The 17,538-nt window shown below is 33.6% G+C and overlaps 1 protein-coding gene across 4 annotated transcripts in view; it reads left to right on the forward strand.

Annotated features, from left to right (window-relative positions):
* SUCO (SUN domain containing ossification factor) overlaps positions 1–17,538 on the forward strand; it is an 85,149-nt gene that overhangs the window by 48,634 nt on the left and 18,977 nt on the right. For 2 of the 4 annotated variants that reach the window (XM_081824616.1, XM_081824617.1), the window contains exons 11-18: positions 1,356–1,461; positions 3,593–3,613; positions 3,800–3,855; positions 4,345–4,436; positions 4,921–4,986; positions 10,916–10,984; positions 11,759–11,849; positions 14,447–15,610. In XM_081824616.1, the coding sequence (XP_081680742.1) occupies positions 1,356–1,461; positions 3,593–3,613; positions 3,800–3,855; positions 4,345–4,436; positions 4,921–4,986; positions 10,916–10,984; positions 11,759–11,849; positions 14,447–15,610 (1,665 nt within the window). The remainder of the gene's footprint in view (positions 1–1,355; positions 1,462–3,592; positions 3,614–3,799; positions 3,856–4,344; positions 4,437–4,920; positions 4,987–10,915; positions 10,985–11,758; positions 11,850–14,446; positions 15,611–17,538) is intronic. The other 2 variants (XM_081824618.1, XM_081824619.1) reach the window with 1 other exon arrangement.

The raw sequence follows: 17,538 nt of genomic DNA on the forward strand, positions 1-17,538 counted from the left end.
GAATCAGAATTCAAACCTAGATCTGTCCTTATTTTTAATTATTATGCTCTGTTGCTGCCAAACATTTCTTTAAAAAGTTAGTAAAAACTTTCATGAATACTTCATTTTATATATCATGAGGTATATTTTTGTTAAAGTATAATTTAAAACTTTGTTACGTGTGTATGATTATGAAAGAATTAACATAAGGAATTTGATAAAGAATCACATTCCATTCAATCAAAGATAATTTATTAGCATTGTAATATATTCCTTCCAGGCTTTTCTGTATATTCATATATTTACTAATTCTATTTAAAAAAATCAGCTTTTACTGCTTATATCCTGATAATATCCTTTTGCCTTTTAAACACCATTTAAAAATTTTTGAGTATAATTAACATACGATGTTACATTAGTTTCAGGTGTACAACATATTGATTCAGTAATTCTCTACATTAAGTATACATTTTTAATGAATGGTTTATATTTTTCCCCCACTGGAGGTGTTTACTCATTCAATAAATACTTTTTGAGTGTCTCTGATGTGGCATGTAGAGTGCTGTTATTTATTTAACCATTCTTCTGTTGTTGATCATTAATGGTTTCTCATGCTCTTCTCCCACCTCACACTCTGCACTGCATATATGCAGTTATTGAAATTAATTCTCAAGACCTCTTGAATTCCATCCATTTTTCACCTAATAACCTTGCTCAGATCACTTCTTTTTCTCTAAGCTGTTATTTTCTTACATGTCAAGTGGACATACACAGCTTTAACAAGTAAAGTGTTTTTTTGTTTTAATAGCACTCCATTACTTTGAGGGATTTTTAAAACACTGTAGTAAACAAAAATAATACTTTAAGGCTTTTATGTTTGATTTTCTTTTAAAGATGGGGAAACAGCTATGTAAGATCTGTGAAATTCTAGTCTAATGGTAAAGGATATTTTCTGTTTCCCTTTCCACCAGCACTTTTATTTTTATTTTATATCATCACACACTTCTTAGTACATGAAGAGTAGTACCTGCTTCCAAAACAATCTCTTGGCTACTCTGTTTTAAAACCTCCAGTTTACTTGGAAGCCCAAGAAGCCACTTTGGTCCTACTTTTTGTCTTCTCCTTCTTGTTTTCTCTTTGATAATGGTGTGAGTTTTGCAAGATATTCTTTCCCTGTAAAGAGGAACTTGTCACAGTTTAGTTGGAAAAGAAAATGCATTTCTTCAACTCAATATTTTACTATTTAAACTATGTTAAGTGAGTGTGTGCACCTGGAGAGGAAAAAATTAAACAGGATATATTTTGAAGATGTGATGGAACCTCTCAATATGTGGTTTATAAATTTTAAAAAGAATGTTTATATTTATATTTCCTAGATATCCCACAAATAAGTGGATTAAGCTGGGTACTTTTCATGGTAGAGATGAGAGGAATGTCCAGAGTTTCCCTTTAGATGAACAGATGTATGCAAAATATGTGAAGGTAATGTTTATACCTACAGGACTATGTTTTATAATGAAAACATACCTACTATTCATACGTTTTTATACCTCACCCCACCTTTTTAGAAATCATAAAACTTAAGAGGAAATTTAATGCAGTGTTCTTTTTGATAAAATGATTCTCACTTGCATTTATTATTTTATGAAACAAATATTAATACATTTCCTTTTGTATAACTGGAAAGTTAGGCTAATCGTTTTGATATTTGCAGCTCTGATGAAATTTCAAATTTTTTAAAAAGTTTTATTTATTTTCTCAGAGAGAGGGGGAGAGAGAGAAAGAGAAAGAGAGGACACAAGCAGGGGGAGCGGCAGGCAGAGGGAGAAGCAGGCCTCCCGCTGAGCAGGGAGCCTGATGCAGGACCCGATCCCAGTACTCTGGGATCATGACCTGAGCCGGAGACAGACACTTAACTGACTGAGCCACCCAGGCATCCCTGAAATTTCAAATTATGTCTTAATATTTTTTTGAGTCTTAATGTAAAATGTCATCTTCATAGTATCATGTCTTTCTGTATTTCAAAGTCCAAATCATTGTTAGTCACTGAAGTCTTTAAAGCAGGTCTGATTTTTTTATTAGAATCTGGTTCTTAGATCGTTTTAATTTTAATATCCAGTTATTTGTCTTACATCTTTTGCCTTTTCTGTTGTATATTCAAGTGAAATATTCTTTGTCCAAATACCAATTTCAAGTAAACTTTTAAACACTTTTATTCAGTATTTCTGCTGCTTCCTCCACCAATGTAGAGAATGAATTATCTACCAAAGTAGAATTATTACTCTTGAATTGGATTTTAGACAAAATACAGGAATTTCCTACTCCTCTCCTCCCCTCTTTTTTTCTTTAAAATAATAGCACACCTTAAAGTACCACTGTGTTTTGGAATAATAGCAGCTCTGATTTCTGTCTTTTCTTCTTTAAATGTGAGGACTTATAGCTACCTGATCGTCCTCAGGGATTTTACTGTCTGTCTTTTTTAAGCATGTATTAAATTGGCTTCTATGAATGGGTAAACTTGTAGTATTCCTAGTCTCAATATAAAAATGCTAAATTCTATTTTTAAAATACAGTTGATATTCTCAGTTAATGGTTCAGCAGTGCTCAGAAAAATGAAGGTATATTTTCCATTTCTTTTAAACAATTGTTTAATGACCTTTTTATATAGCAGTTTCTACACTGTGATAAGGAAAAATTTTAAAAATTATTTGGCAGGTGATACAATTAATTTTACAATTAAGGCAACCCACCTATTAATGAAATAGTTCCAAGAATTATTCTTTATACCATCTACTTTTTTAATAATGGCAGAACATAATTTATTGGTGGTATAAAAAGTGTCATTTCCTACTTGGTTCTTTTTATGGTGGGACACTATAGAGCATCTTGATGATTATTCTAAAAAGTTCTTTTTGGTAGCATTCTAAAAGCAAAAAACATTTAATTCTAATTCTAATGTCGATAAATATATAAATTTACGTGGGTTTTCCTTATCCCAAAACTAAACCCAGATATACGGTCTACTTTTAATAGCCTATATTTTAAAAGTGGATTGATATATATCTTTTAGTTCTGTAAGTTATACTTGAAATAACATAGCATCCAAAAAAATTCATGTTTTCCCTAAAAAAATTTGTATACAGTATGGTACAAGAATAAATGCTATTTTATATTATGCTAGTTAATCTTTTTATCAATATGTATGTACATGTGTATATCCACATATGTATCTATATATAGGTATATACATGATACATATCTATAATAATTGAATTAATATAAGACACAGGTTGTTTCTAGATACTCTTTATTACTTTTAGAATGTTTTTATCCCTGACAGATAAATAAAACAGCAGCAATGAATTTTAGGTTATTCAGCTTAACCTTAAAGTTAATTTCATTACAGTTAGATTATACTTTCTAGCTGTGATGGTAAAAATTTAAACCACTGATTTGATTTCTGCAAAGAAATGAGAGTACTACAATGTTATCCATCACAGTACATTGCTTTCTATAGTTAAACAATATAATTTACAAATATTAAATGTTGCTTATGGCATGTTATCCAGACTTTGGAACTGATTTCTTTTTCTTTTCCTTTCTCTTGCTTCAGATGTTCATCAAGTACATAAAGGTTAGCAACCTTCTCTTTTGCAATATTGAATAACAGGGCATGGCATATTACTGCATGGCAAAAAAGCAAAACTTTACAATTATTGATTTTTGGGGAAATGAGGACTTTATTTTTAGAAATGTTATAATGAAAGAAACTGCATATATTGTTAGATAATCTCATGTGCGCTGTGCTTTTATTCTTTAGGTAGAGTTGGTATCACATTTTGGATCAGAGCACTTTTGTCCATTAAGCCTTATAAGGTAATACAGAACAACAGACATTTATTGAGTGATTTTTTTTTAAAGTGATACACAAAAATCCCAGCATATTTAAAGTGAAGAAATAATTTTCTCCTATGTGAAGTTAATACTATAGAAACATAAGCTGTTAAGCCCTTCTTGTCCTTGAATCCGTTTTAGAAAAACGTAAAAATTTGCTCTAAGAAAAAATAACCATTATGTATGTCTGGCCTAGCTTGCTTGCTATTTTGCTATGATGATAGTATATGGAAAATTCTTAGACTGATAAAACTGGCCGTCAAATTTTAAATGCCTTAAATAGATAAAATTTTAAGGGAAACAGTGGATGGATGACTACAGTGTAAGAAACAGTCATTATTTTGGAGTCCAAAAGCTAATGGCCCTCAAAAAAATGACCAAAGTTAATGTATTTTGTCATGTATTATGAAGAGATGAGTCTTAACAATTTAGTTTTATTTTGAAAGTCTTTAATGCAATTGTTGTTAATAGGGTATTTGGCACTAGCATGGTCGAAGAATATGAAGAGATTGCTGATTCCCAGTATCAGTCAGAACGTCAAGAATTATTTGATGAGGACTATGGTAAGTGACTTTAAGACATGTGACTATTATGTATATTTTTTTGTTTTTTAAAGTCTAATAGCCTGAAGGGATAGGAGAAGGTTTTATGACACCCTCCATTTCTACTTTATTAAGTCCTTGTTTTAAGAGATCTTAAATCATAGCCTGAAAAAGAGAATTTTTCCCTTCCTTAATTTTCCTATAAGTGAAATGAAGATATTTATCAGGGGTTGGTAAAGTACATGGAAAACTTAATAAAGTCTCATAAATGTGATTAAAATTCTGGTAAACAGTGGAATTATTTTCCTTGGCTTAAAACATCTGTTTGATAAATGGCTTCTGAATCTCATTTTCTTTTTGTGAACATATTTTAGGTGTATAGTGAATATTTATTATAAAATATGCTTTAAATGACAGCTGACTTCGACAGGACATAATTTGAGCTTTTAAACATATTACTGAAGGTAGTTCACAGTGTAATTACCTTCATTTTCTCTTTAAACAGATTATCCGTTGGATTATAATACTGTGGAGGATAAATCCTCAAAAAATCTTCTTGGTTCTGCTACAAGTGAGTATTTGGGATTTTTCTAGACACTATTAAAATATTTCCCAACCTTTTTTTCCCCCTGAAATATGTGGATATTTTGTTGTGGTATATGGTTTGGGAAGCTCCTCCTCCCAATGTTTAACTTGAGTTGAAATCAAAGATACTAGCATTGAAATGTATTTCCTTAGGGATAAAATAGGAGGGGTGAATGAAAAGAAAGAGGAGAGGAAAAAATGCAAGCACAAGTTGGTTCTTCTACCCTAACTAAGTGCTTATATTTTTAAGCAGATTCCTTAGAAGAATAGGCTATAAATTTACTTTGGGAAAGAATTATTAAAGAGCTCCAGACCATATGAGTAGAAGTATCTGGGTAGTCATTCTAAGTGGGAAGGGAATTCGAATGGTAGTTCAGAGGTAGTAGGCATCAGTGAAATCTTAGCAAACAAGAAATCGTTGATCTATGGATGTGGTTAGTTTCCTAATTAATTACAAATATAAAGGCTGTTCTTATTCATAATAATAATGATTCTCGAGCAGGAACAATAATAATAATACACTCTTTGTAAACTAAAGAAATAATGACTAAGATACTAGTAGTTTAGTTTTTGTCATGCCAGCCTATTAAATTCTGAACCTAGTGGTAAGCTGGCTAAGGAGACTCTTGGAAAGACCATTAACAACCGACACTTAATTTTTATTGTTATAATTCAGGTAGGTATATTTTAATGGTGGTTATTTTTGGTTATTCATAAAGAACATAAAATACTGGAAGGAGTTTTGTTTTTATTTGGAGATTAATGATTGATTATAATAAAAGTAAATCTTTGTAAAATCAATGACCAATTTCTTGTCCCTTTCCCTTGTTGCCCTTAGTGAGTTGAGTTGCTTCAATCCCAGTCTCATGGTGTACATTGTCTTTATACCTTTTTAAGTTAATCCATCAGTAGTATATATACTTAGGTAGATATTTTGTATAGCTACAGTATATGGAGCTAGGAGTTACCTCTGGTTTTTTTCATCTTTTATTTTTTCTGTTCCCTTCTTCCCCTTTTCCTCTCCATAGAAAACTAGTCTTCAGTGGGCTGTTTTTTTTTTTTAATTTTATTATGTTATGTTAATCACCATACATTACATCATTAGTTTTTGATGTAGTGTTCCATGGTTCATTGTTTGCATATAACACCCGGGACTCCATTCAATATGTACCCTCTTTAATACCCATCACCAGGCTAACCCATCCCCCCAACCCACCCCCTGCCTCTAGAACCCTCAGTTTGTTTCTCAGAGTCCAGAGTCTCTCATGGTTCGTCTCCCCCTCCGATTTCCCCCCTTCATTTTACCCTTCCTACTGTCTTCTTCCTTTTCTTTTTTTAACATATAATGTATTCAGTGGGCTTTTTAAGGCATAGGGAGAAGAATGCTAAAAGTACCTGTAGAAGAGGAACCCTTTATATAATATGTAACTTCGTTGCATATTAGCTCAATATATTTTGTTTCACTCTATTGCTAGTCAACTGACTATCTATATATTAGTGACTACTTTTAAGTAGGATTCTTAGCTATCTAGTTGATAATAGTATTAAAAATAGGTTCTTCATTCACTGCTATGGGATATAGTTTTTTAGGAGTGTAAACATGATGCTGTGTTATCTCTCTGGATATTAATACTATTGTTCATGTCCTTAAATATGTATTAAAAATTCTGTGCTATGTAATAATCATCATAACTCAATGATGTTGTATTAGTTAGCTGTGTGGAAGCATTGTTATTTTATGGAGTCAGAAAATAGCCCCAGACTGAAAGATCTCTAGCTTCTGATGGTTGCTGGAGAGGAAGGGGCACCTTAGGGAAGTGTATGCCTTACCATAGTTGTAGGCAAAGGAAAATCCTGTTAATATTCTTGGTTTCTTTTTCTGTATTCTTACGGTATTAACTCCTAGACAAAACCTAGTTTATATCACAATGGAGGGCATTTCCCTGTTTGTAATCACTTCTGTGACCAAGGTATTATTTGTATTAATTAGATAAAGAATCTTCTTTATATCCCACTTTTGGGATCTTTTTCCTCAAAGATGTGTTTTTTGGTAACATATCATTTATTTTTCTTTTTATGGATCTCTCTATTTACCTTTCAGTGTTCTAGTGTTGACAAAATTTGTCTAGTGAGAGGGAGGGAGGGTGGGAAGATGTCAGCTAAGCCTAAATATAGTAGGGTTTAAAAAGATCTCCATCTCTTGAAGTTTCAGAAAAAAAAGAGAGGCCATAGTAGCTGGCAGTGATAAGACTTTGGTGTCATAAAGATTATAGACATGACCTAACACAGCTATGTTCTGTACTTGTCCTTTTGAAGAGTCTGGGACTGTTTCTGAGCCTGACTTTGCTCCCGCCTCTAAGGTGGTATAATATTTAAGGAGTAAATAACAGAGTGGAATCAGGCCAAAGAGCTAGTCTCTGGCACTGAAATATCTGAATTTTACTATCATCATCACACTTTATGAATTAGCTTGAAATTGGCCAATTTTGAACCTGATTTACTTTTTAAATTTAGATAGTGGCACCAAAACAGAATTCCGTGGCTTGGGGTGGCTCAGTTGTTTAAGTGTCTGCCTTCGGCTCAGGTTATGATCTCAGGGTCCTGGGATCGAGTCCTGCATCAGGCTCTCTGCTCTGCGGAGAGCCTGTTTCTCCCTCTCCCTCTGCTGCTCCCCCTGCTCTTCTCTCTCTCTCTCTCTCTCTGTGTGTCAAATAAATAAATAAAATCTTTAAAAAAAAAAAAGAATTCTATGGCTTTAATCTTTTTTTTTTTTTTTTTTAAAGCCGGGGCAGAGGGAGAGGGAGAATCTTAAGCAGACTCCATGCCCAGCACAGAGCCTAACATAGGGCTCAATCTCACAACCGTGAGCCAAAATCAAGAGTCGGACACTGAATTGACTGAGCCACCCAGGCGGCCCCCACCCTTTTTTTCCCTGTGACTTTAATATTAATAGAAACTCCCTTTTCCTTTTGGTATTGAGCAGTTAGTAGTTACAGGAAATATATGTCACCAGAGTACATTGATTCTGTTGGAACTTGGTTGTCAAAGAGCATACATACTGAATGTTTGGACATTCTTGACATTATATAATTTTCTTAACTACCAAAAAGGGGGAAACTACGATGTTGGGGAAAGCAGCATTCTTGACTTTGTATTCATGCCAGTTATGGCAGCTCTTCTGCTTGATTCTTTTATTTACATTCTTTAACCAGAACATTTAAATATTTTACTTCAACAAAAAATTCTTAATATCATTCTGCTTTCCTTGTACTTTGTCATGTGGATTTTCCAGACCACTCTCTACTTGGATTTTCTTACAAGTCTGCCTTTACTTCTAAATATGGTCTGCATTTTGTTAGAATCGCTTAAAGGCCAGGTTTCTGTGTATATGTTTAAGACAAAATACAGTTTTTGTGTTCTCTTACATCAGAGTATTTTTTATGAATGTATATATTTTATAGATCTAGAAGGAGAAGTGAGAATGAGGGTGGGCATGCAGCAGAGGTATCTAAATACAAGTGGTAGAAAATAGTTCTTCTGGTGGTTTGTCTTGTTATGTTGTAGCGTAGGTAGTTTGTTTTCCATATCAAAAGGAGCCTTAGTGGCTGGAGACTGAGTATAACATGTTGATGGTCCCTGGGGAGAATTTCATTCCTAAAAGAATGAGATTGGATGAATAGTGCCCAGCTCAAAGATAAAGGAGTTGGCTAATCTGGGAGAAATTAAGGACAAATGTCTAGTTTGGTACTATATTCCAAATTATTACCTTAGCCTATTCAGAAGGTCTTTTAGTGGCCACATTATGATTGTGACAAACTATCATGTGTTTGGATGCAAATTGGGAATGGTCAGAATAGAATATACACAAAGTTGCTTTCTCTCAAAAGACAAAATAAGACTACATTTGGCAGTGTTCTGTGAACAGAAGCAAAATTAATTTTTAGATGGACTGAGAATGTAGAAATTTGCCAAATTTTGCTTTTGTTACCAAGTAGCCTTCTGAAATGATGATAAATAGTATTTTTAAATGAAGGATGGTGTAAATCTTTATGTTTAGGTTAAAAAGTAATACTCTAAAGCTGCTCTCTTTACACAGATCTGTAGATGTGTTCTGTTCTTGAATTCTTTAACAATAAATACCCCAAAATTTAAATGCCAAAAAATTTGTTATCTGAGGTCAGATTGCCCTTTGAAGCACAAGAACTTCAGACTATAGATTTGATTCCAGAATTTGGATTCCATGAAGCAGTCCATTTTGACTGAACTTCAGCTGGCAGGTCAGATACTATTGCAGTATTGATTGACATTAAAAGTGGATTTATGTGGAAATAAAAGAGTTTCCATTGCTACTTTATTTTGGTTTGTGTGGAAATATGTGTTTCCATTCTTGTTTTTATCTCATGCTTTAGCCTAAGAATCAACGCTGCTTCTTTGTTTACCAGTTTGTCTGGTCAAAGGAGGGGCAAGGTTGACCTATAGTCCTAGACATTTACAAAGCAAGTGCAAAGCTTTTGTGTGTTGTACCAGTGATTGGAACAAAGTACCATTCCTGTACTTTGTAAATATCGAAATTTATGACTACCAGTTATCATTTTAAACTGTCTAAAATTTCTTAGTATTTTCTCCTACTATAAAACATGTATCTACAGGATCAGCTCCAGGTGACAGTGCTTGGCTTCCTCTCAATTTTCTGAATAGGGTGTTAGCTTTTCCTCCCTTAGAGCCTTTCCTACTTTTCACATCTATGATTTTCACTGAAAGTGTGATGAAAACCCTATGGATTTCTTGGGAAAGGAAAACAAGACAGAAATAACTGATGAGACTTAATATGTAGCCCTTGCCAGATATTAATATTTTAATAGGAGAAATACCTGATAACTGGTGAGTTAACTTCTAGTGGAATGTTAGAGATTAGATTGGGGATGGAAATTAATTTCTCTTAAAATTACATCATAGAAGGAAGCCACCTATTCTCAGCACCAGCTTTTTATGGAGTCAGGTATTTTGTGATACTCATGTGCCTTTGGCTATTTATTCAGATGTTAAAGTTTGTACCACTTTACTCATCATCCAAGTATCCTCTTTAGAAAGAGGCAGAATTTGCAGGTATGCAGATTGCTTTACCTACAGCACTGAGAGTTTTATGACTTTTATGACTTTTATGACCTGCCCATGCCCATACCCACCCAATTCACAAAAGATTTTGTGTCATGTGTTATCCATTAAACATCATTAAAAGTTACCAAAGAAATTTGATTCTGTGCAGTATCAAGTTGGGATTTAACCATATTATCAATAAATATGTTCATAGTTGAAAATAAAATTTTCCTGCTCTCCTAAGATATGTTCATAGTTGAAAATAAAATTTTCCTGCTCTCCTAAGATATGTTCATAGTTGAAAATAAAATTTTCCTGCACTCCTTTGGATAATAATCTTAACATTTTGTTTATATCTATAAAAATCACCTGTTTAGGAAAAACTACTTCTTCAGACTTTTTTGTTTTTGTTTTAAATGGTAGAAACTTTTAAAGAAAAACAAGCTTTTCTGTAAAATACTAATTTTGGTTGTCACGTATTTTTCCCTGCCCCAGTAGAGGCTATATGTTGAATTTTACTTGAATTTTGTAATATGCTGAAGATAGTGTTTTAGCAAAAGGTTTGGGGAAGGTTAACCAAAAAAGTATAATTAAGTTTTAAATTCCTTCTGAACATAAAAATTCAGATTTATGTTTTATACTTTTTGGCTGAAATTTGTGTCCTATATTGGACTTACATAGTAAGATGAACAAAAAGGTAATTAGTCCAAAAAAAATGCAAAAAGACCATTATAAATGGTTTTTTGGCTATCTGATATTAAGCTATATAAGAATTTTTAGGTGTATTGGTATTTTTTTCTGATTGAATTTTGTTTTAGATGCCATTCTAAATATGGTGAATATTGCCGCTAATATTCTGGGAGCAAAAACTGAAGACCTGACAGAAGGTACCTAATCATTTTATGGGTCTTTTAAATATCTGATACTCCAAGGGTCATTCTAGTTAGGAAAATTAATTAATAAGCCAAGGAACTTAATTTTCATTTAGAAATATAGAAATGAATCAAAGGGACTTACCAATCTTCTATTATTCATTGTTTATTTGAATTTCACAAGTTCTCTCTTATAATACGATCCTGTCTATATAAAATTCATGAATTTCTTTTTTGACTCTTCCTGCTGTAGAAGTAATAATTTTATCCCTTATCTCTTTCCTGAAGTTTTCTAGTGGTACTTCATGCATGCTTTTATTTATCAAATAACTACTCAATTTACAAAGTGATTTTTTTTTTTCCCTCTACAGAATGCCAAATAAGAGTATTAATAGCAAGGAGAAACCACCTGGCCTTTTTTTGTTCTTAGAAAATACTTAGTTCCAAGTGTGAACTTAAAATGACCCATACATTTCTTCTTACTCTCTTTAGTAACTCCTTTAGGTGTCTAGAAGGCATGTTAATCATGTAAGATTACACAGAATTTATAGTCATTGACTTGCTTTAATTATCTGAGAAGTTGAGAATATGCATTATTTGTAGTTCTGACTTTGTATGATCATTTCTTTCTAAAAGAACCTTGATGAAAGAAAATAAAGTCTGCAGTAGCAAACCTATTTGACTTTTTTTCTCCCCCAGAAACTAAAGTTCTTTATTTGTTATAGTGAAATATCGTCATGGCATAGATTTTTAAAATTAAACTCAACATGGGTATCTTTCTTAAAATAGGAAATAAAAGTATATCTGAGAATGCCACTGCCACAGCTGCACCTAAAATGCCTGACTTAGCTCCTGTTTCAACTCCTGTTCCATCACCTGAGTAAGTTATATTGTGATATTAGAGTTCTGTTAAAATGGAGAGCTAAATGTACTAGTACATAGAAAGGTACTTGCGGTTTATGTGTGAAATGATTATCTATAGAAAGCTCTGAATCATAGGGCAAGCATTCCACAGCCACTTAAAATATCTTTGAGTTGCTTCTTGGGTACCAGGAATGCACTTCACTCCAGACCAGATGTTTGTTGTTTTGATATTATATATTACTTCTATTATTCACAATACTGAATCTTTTTCTTATTGCAAAGAATTGGCCTAATTCTGCAGGTATAGGTTTGAGGACACATTTTAAAAGCTTGCATTTATTAAGTTCAAATTTAAAAGCATTGATTAAGTACCTGTGCTGTGCCTCAAAAGCTACAAAGGTGCCTGATATTCCTAGAGCAGTGATTCTTAAATTATGTATTTGTCTCAAAACAAACTCTTACAGTGTTCACTTTCTTAAATTGAATTAGATAGACGTCTTCTCCTGGATTACAGTGGGGCACTTTGGACAGGAATGTCTGTCATGTAGTTAACATAAAATATCCTCATTTCTTTAGTCTTTTCTACCAGAGATGATTAAGGTTTTTTGCCACTTCTTATCTATAAGAGATAAGCTCATAGACTGGATAATTGGGTATAGTTATTGTAAGTTTATGTGTATTTCATTAGATATACTCTGTAAAATGTTGAAAGCCTTTTGTCTCAGAACTCTGCTTGACAGGATGAGATATTTGAACAGGAAATATGTAATGAAACGTGCAGTGGGTATGGTTTGAGCTGTAATTCCTAAATACCATACTAAATAAAAAATGAGATTTTTGTGCTTTGAAGGGCACAGTGACATACTTGTATTCTGTGTTTATTTGGAAAGTGACTAAAGATATTTGTTTATTGGATGACTAGAGAGAAAATATAGCATTCTATGTCATTGAGCCCTCGAAGAACCTAAGAAATCTATTTAGGATAGGGACATTCTTGGTGTTGTTTCTAATTATGTGGAGCTGTGCCAGCTAGTCCCAGTTTTAGGACTAGGCTTCTTCAGTAAACAACACATAGTATGTCTTATTTTTCAGAACTAAAGGAAACTGATTTCACTTTATATATGTGCGCACACACACACATATATACACACTCTCCTCCATATAGACATATGAATATTTATTGAAAGATACCACATCAGGCTTATATAGTAGTTTTTACTTTTCTCTATTAGTTTGATTTTAATAGATTTTTTAATATAATTGCTTACTTTTTAGTTTGTTTCTTTATATTTGTTTTAAATTCTTTTTGATTACTATATGCAATCCTTTGAAGAAGATAAATGAAAATGAAAGAATCCATGATAGGGTGTCACTGTTAAAGTTCCTATGAAAAGATGACTTATTTTCTTTTCCCACATTTGAGTTTTTTTTTTTTTTATTCTTATGTTAATCCCCATACATTACATCATTAGTTACATTTGAGTTTTTTAAAGTATAGCTCTGATTAGGGTATATATAGATGGTATATAACTTAATTTGTACCAAATTCCCTCCCTTTCTTCAGACACTGCTCCTTTTACTGTCTAAATTTATGTTGTAGATAGTAAGCAATAAAGATGTAAGAAATGTTATTAGAGACCATCTATCTATATATCATCTATTTAGAGAAGTGTAGTCTAATTGTGTTTTAGTTTTGTCCATTTACTTACTCTCAACAAGATGAAAATCTAGCTTTTAGATACTATTTTATTCCTACCTTTGCTACTATGATATTAGTCTTTACTCAAAGACATTTCCTGGCATTCTTAGTAATTTTTCAGAGTAGGAAAATTATATATGAAGATGTTTCTTTTTGGTATTCAAGTGACTTTATTTTTTCAGTTTGTACCTTTTGTACTGTAAGGGTTGCACCTGGAAATTTATTTTTATCTTGGAATGAACCACAGACATTATAATTTACAGCACTATTCCTACCAGCTCCATCCCCCTACTCCCCTACCTTACATACATACTCTAGATCCTACAGATGGTATTAAGTTATAGATGGGGCACTATTTATTATTAGCCAGGACTTTCATTAGAGTTGTTAAGTATTTGGCTTTAAATAATAGAAAATTAGCCCAGATGATGTTAAGACTATTTTGGGGAGGGAGGGATGCAGATAATCATGTGTGTATGTGTAATGCTACCCTGGAATTCCTCAAGTCATCCACAGAAAAATTTTCTTTGAGAAATCTAGCTACCTTTTAAAAGTATGATATTCAAATACAAAGTGCATTCATATATTAAGAATCCCAGATTCTAGTTCCTAGACTCCGCATATAAGCAATTCTTAAATAGATATTTTTAAAAAGCAAGTTTGATTTAGTAAATACTGATTTGAGTCATCTGACTGATCACTTGATAAATGGTCTTTCTGTTACCATTTCTGAATAATACTTGTTTTTATAATAAAACTGACTTAAAGGGGAAAAATTCATCCAAAAAAAATTTCAGTTTCTTTTATATTTCTAGTCTTCCTTTTATTTGATGTATGATACATTGATGTTTTAGCATAATTTTAACTTTAGATTTCTAATTAAAGTGATATGTAATTATCATATGTATTTCTAGGTTTGTAACCACTGAAGGACACATACATGATACAGAGCTATCATCACCCGATACTCCAAAAGAGAGTCCAATTGTACAGCTGGTTCAAGAGGAAGAAGAGGAGGCAAGTCCATCTACAGTGACCCTTCTGGGTAGTGGTGAACAGGAGGACGAATCATCACCCTGGTTTGAGTCAGAGACACAAATATTTTGCAGTGAATTGACCACAGTTTGTTGTATTTCTAGTTTTTCGGAATACGTATATAAATGGTGTTCAGTTAGAGTTGCTCTTTCTCGGCAACGTAGCAGAACTGCTGTGAGTAAAGAAAAAGATCATCTCATGTTGGCTCAACCACCATTACCACTTCCTGCAGAATCAGTGGATATTTTAGTATTGCAACCTCCGAGTGGAGAATTGGACAGTAAGAGAAAGGAAAAGGATGCTGAAACTATTGTTCTAGGTGACTTAAGTAGTATGCACCAAGGTGATTTGATTAATCACAGTGCAGATGCAATTGAACTTGAACCAAGCCATCCTCAAACTCTTTCTCAGTCTCTTCTCTTAGATGTTACTCCAGAAATCCATTCATTACCTAAAACAGAAGTGTCTGAGCCTAGTAAATATGAGGCAGGACCTACACCATCTCAAGTGATCCCTCAAGAGAATTCTGTTGAGTTTGATAATGAGACAGAAAAAAAGTCTGAGAGTTTTAGTTCTATAGAGAAGCCAGCTGTGATCTATGAAACAAATAAACTTAGTGAAGTAATGGATAATATTGTAAAAGAAGATATAAACTCCATGCACATTATCACAAAGCTATCTGAAACAATAGTGCCACCTGTAAACACAGCTACTATGCCAGACAGTGAAGATGGGGAAGCCAAAATGAACATAGCTGACACACCAAAGCAAATTTTGACTCCTGTTATGGATTCTTCTTCATTACCTGAAGTGAGAGAGGAAGAACAGTCTCCGGAAGATGCCCTTTTAAGAGGGCTACAGAGGACGGCTACAGACTTTTATGCTGAATTGCAAAATTCGACAGATCTAGGGTACACTAATGGAAATCTTGTACATGGATCAAACCAAAAGGAGTCAGTATTTATGAGACTTAATAATCGTATAAAAGCCTTAGAAGTTAACATGTCTCTCAGTGGCCGCTATCTGGAGGAGCTTAGCCAAAGGTAAGCTTTATTATCAATTAGCACATTCTCCTTTGCAACTTAAGTAGCATAGTATGTTTTCTGAGTAGAGGATTAATTATCTCATGATATAGTAGTAATCAGTACCATTTTAGCTGGAGAGAGTGTTACTTAGATGTTGATCAATGACTTAAAGAATTGATTTTCTTTTTTAGAAGTACTAAGTGATGTAATATCTTTAAATAGTGGTGACTTGGGTGACCACAAGTTTGAATTATCTTTAATCAGTTTTTCCTATCTTCTCTTGTTTAACTTGAGCCACTTTTACTGTTTGGCTCCCACAGTACTCATGTGAAAATTATAGTATTATATAACATATATATATATATATATATATACACACACACACATACACACACATATATATACACACACACACTGTATATGTAATATCTATAAAAAACATTACATAGTGAAGCTTTTATTGGAATTAGACAAGAACAAGTAAGAGTTTAAATCAGTGAAGACTAGGGGCGCCTGGGTGGCTCAGTCGTTAAGCGTCTGCCTTCGGCTTGGGTCATGGTCCCAGGGTCCTGGGATCAAGCCCCGCATCGGGCTCCCTGCTCCGCGGGAAGCCTGCTTCTCCCTCTCCCACTCCCCCTGCTTGTGTTCGCTCTCTCACTGTGTCTCTCTGTCAAATAAATAAATAAAATCTTTAAAAAAAAAAAAAGTGAAGAGTAGACTGAACTGGATGATTAGGCAACATTTGCAGTCTTTCAAAGAAGTCCTAGAATCCTAGTTGTAGTTGTGATAATTTATGCTATTGTGTTCATAAGTGCCAGTGTGCTTATGCAGTGATTAGGGACCCCAGGCACAATTCTCCATTTTTTTATACCTGTTTACTCTTTTTATCCCTTAAGTGTCCAGTGTCCTCAGGGCTTTTCCAACATTTTGCAACCACCTAGGCACTAAGTGTCCAGAATGTCTGAAACACCACCTTTCCCTACTCCTTTTAAATTAAAATGCTACTACTGAGATGTCACTAAAGTCATCATTATATCCTAATGGGTTTCCTCCTAATCCACACAATTTATTGGCAAATTGTGTGCATGTGCATGCATGCCCACTTAAATGCCTCCTACCTGGGGCGCCTGGGTGGCTCAGTTGGTTAAGTGTCTGCCTTCGGCTTAGGTCATGATCTCGGGGTTCTGGGATCGAGCCCCACATCAGGCTCCCTGCTCCGTGGGGAGTCTGCTTCTCCCTCTCCTTCTGTCCTTCCCCCTCCACCCCCACTTGTGCTCTCTCTTCTCTCAAATAAATAAAATCTTAAAAAAAAAAAAAAAGTACCTCCTACCTGCTTCTCCCTACCCTAATTGCCCCCCTAAGGGAACCACAGAAATTACTGATTCTTTTTAATTTTTTATTGAGATATAATTGACATTAATTTCAGATATGCAACATAATGATTTGATATTTGTATATATTGTAAAATGATCACCACAATAAGTCTAGTTAACATTCATTACCACACAATTATAAGATTTTTTCCTTGTGACAAGAACTTTCAAGATCTACTCTCCTAGCAACTTTCAAATATAGAGTATTATTAACTATAGTTACCATGCTATACATTACATCCCCATTACTCATACATTCTATAACTGGAAGTTTGTACCTTTTGACCCCCTTTGCCCATTTCTCCCATCTCCCATCCCCTGCCTCTGATAACCACCAATTTGTTCTCTCTATCTCTGAGTTTGAGGGTATTACTGTCATCATTATTATTACTATATTCCACATATAAGTGAGATCATATGGTATTTGTCTTTCTCTGACTTATTTCACTTAGCATAACGTCCTCAAGTCCATCCATCCATGTTGTTGCAAATGGCAAGATTTCCTTCTTTTTTTGTGGCTGAATAATATTCCATTGTGTACAGATACCGCATTTACTATATCCATTTATCATT

This window comes from Leptonychotes weddellii, chromosome 6 (genome assembly GCF_054177405.1).
Source record: "Leptonychotes weddellii isolate Sample4059 chromosome 6, ASM5417740v2, whole genome shotgun sequence".
NCBI lineage: Eukaryota > Metazoa > Chordata > Mammalia > Carnivora > Phocidae > Leptonychotes > Leptonychotes weddellii.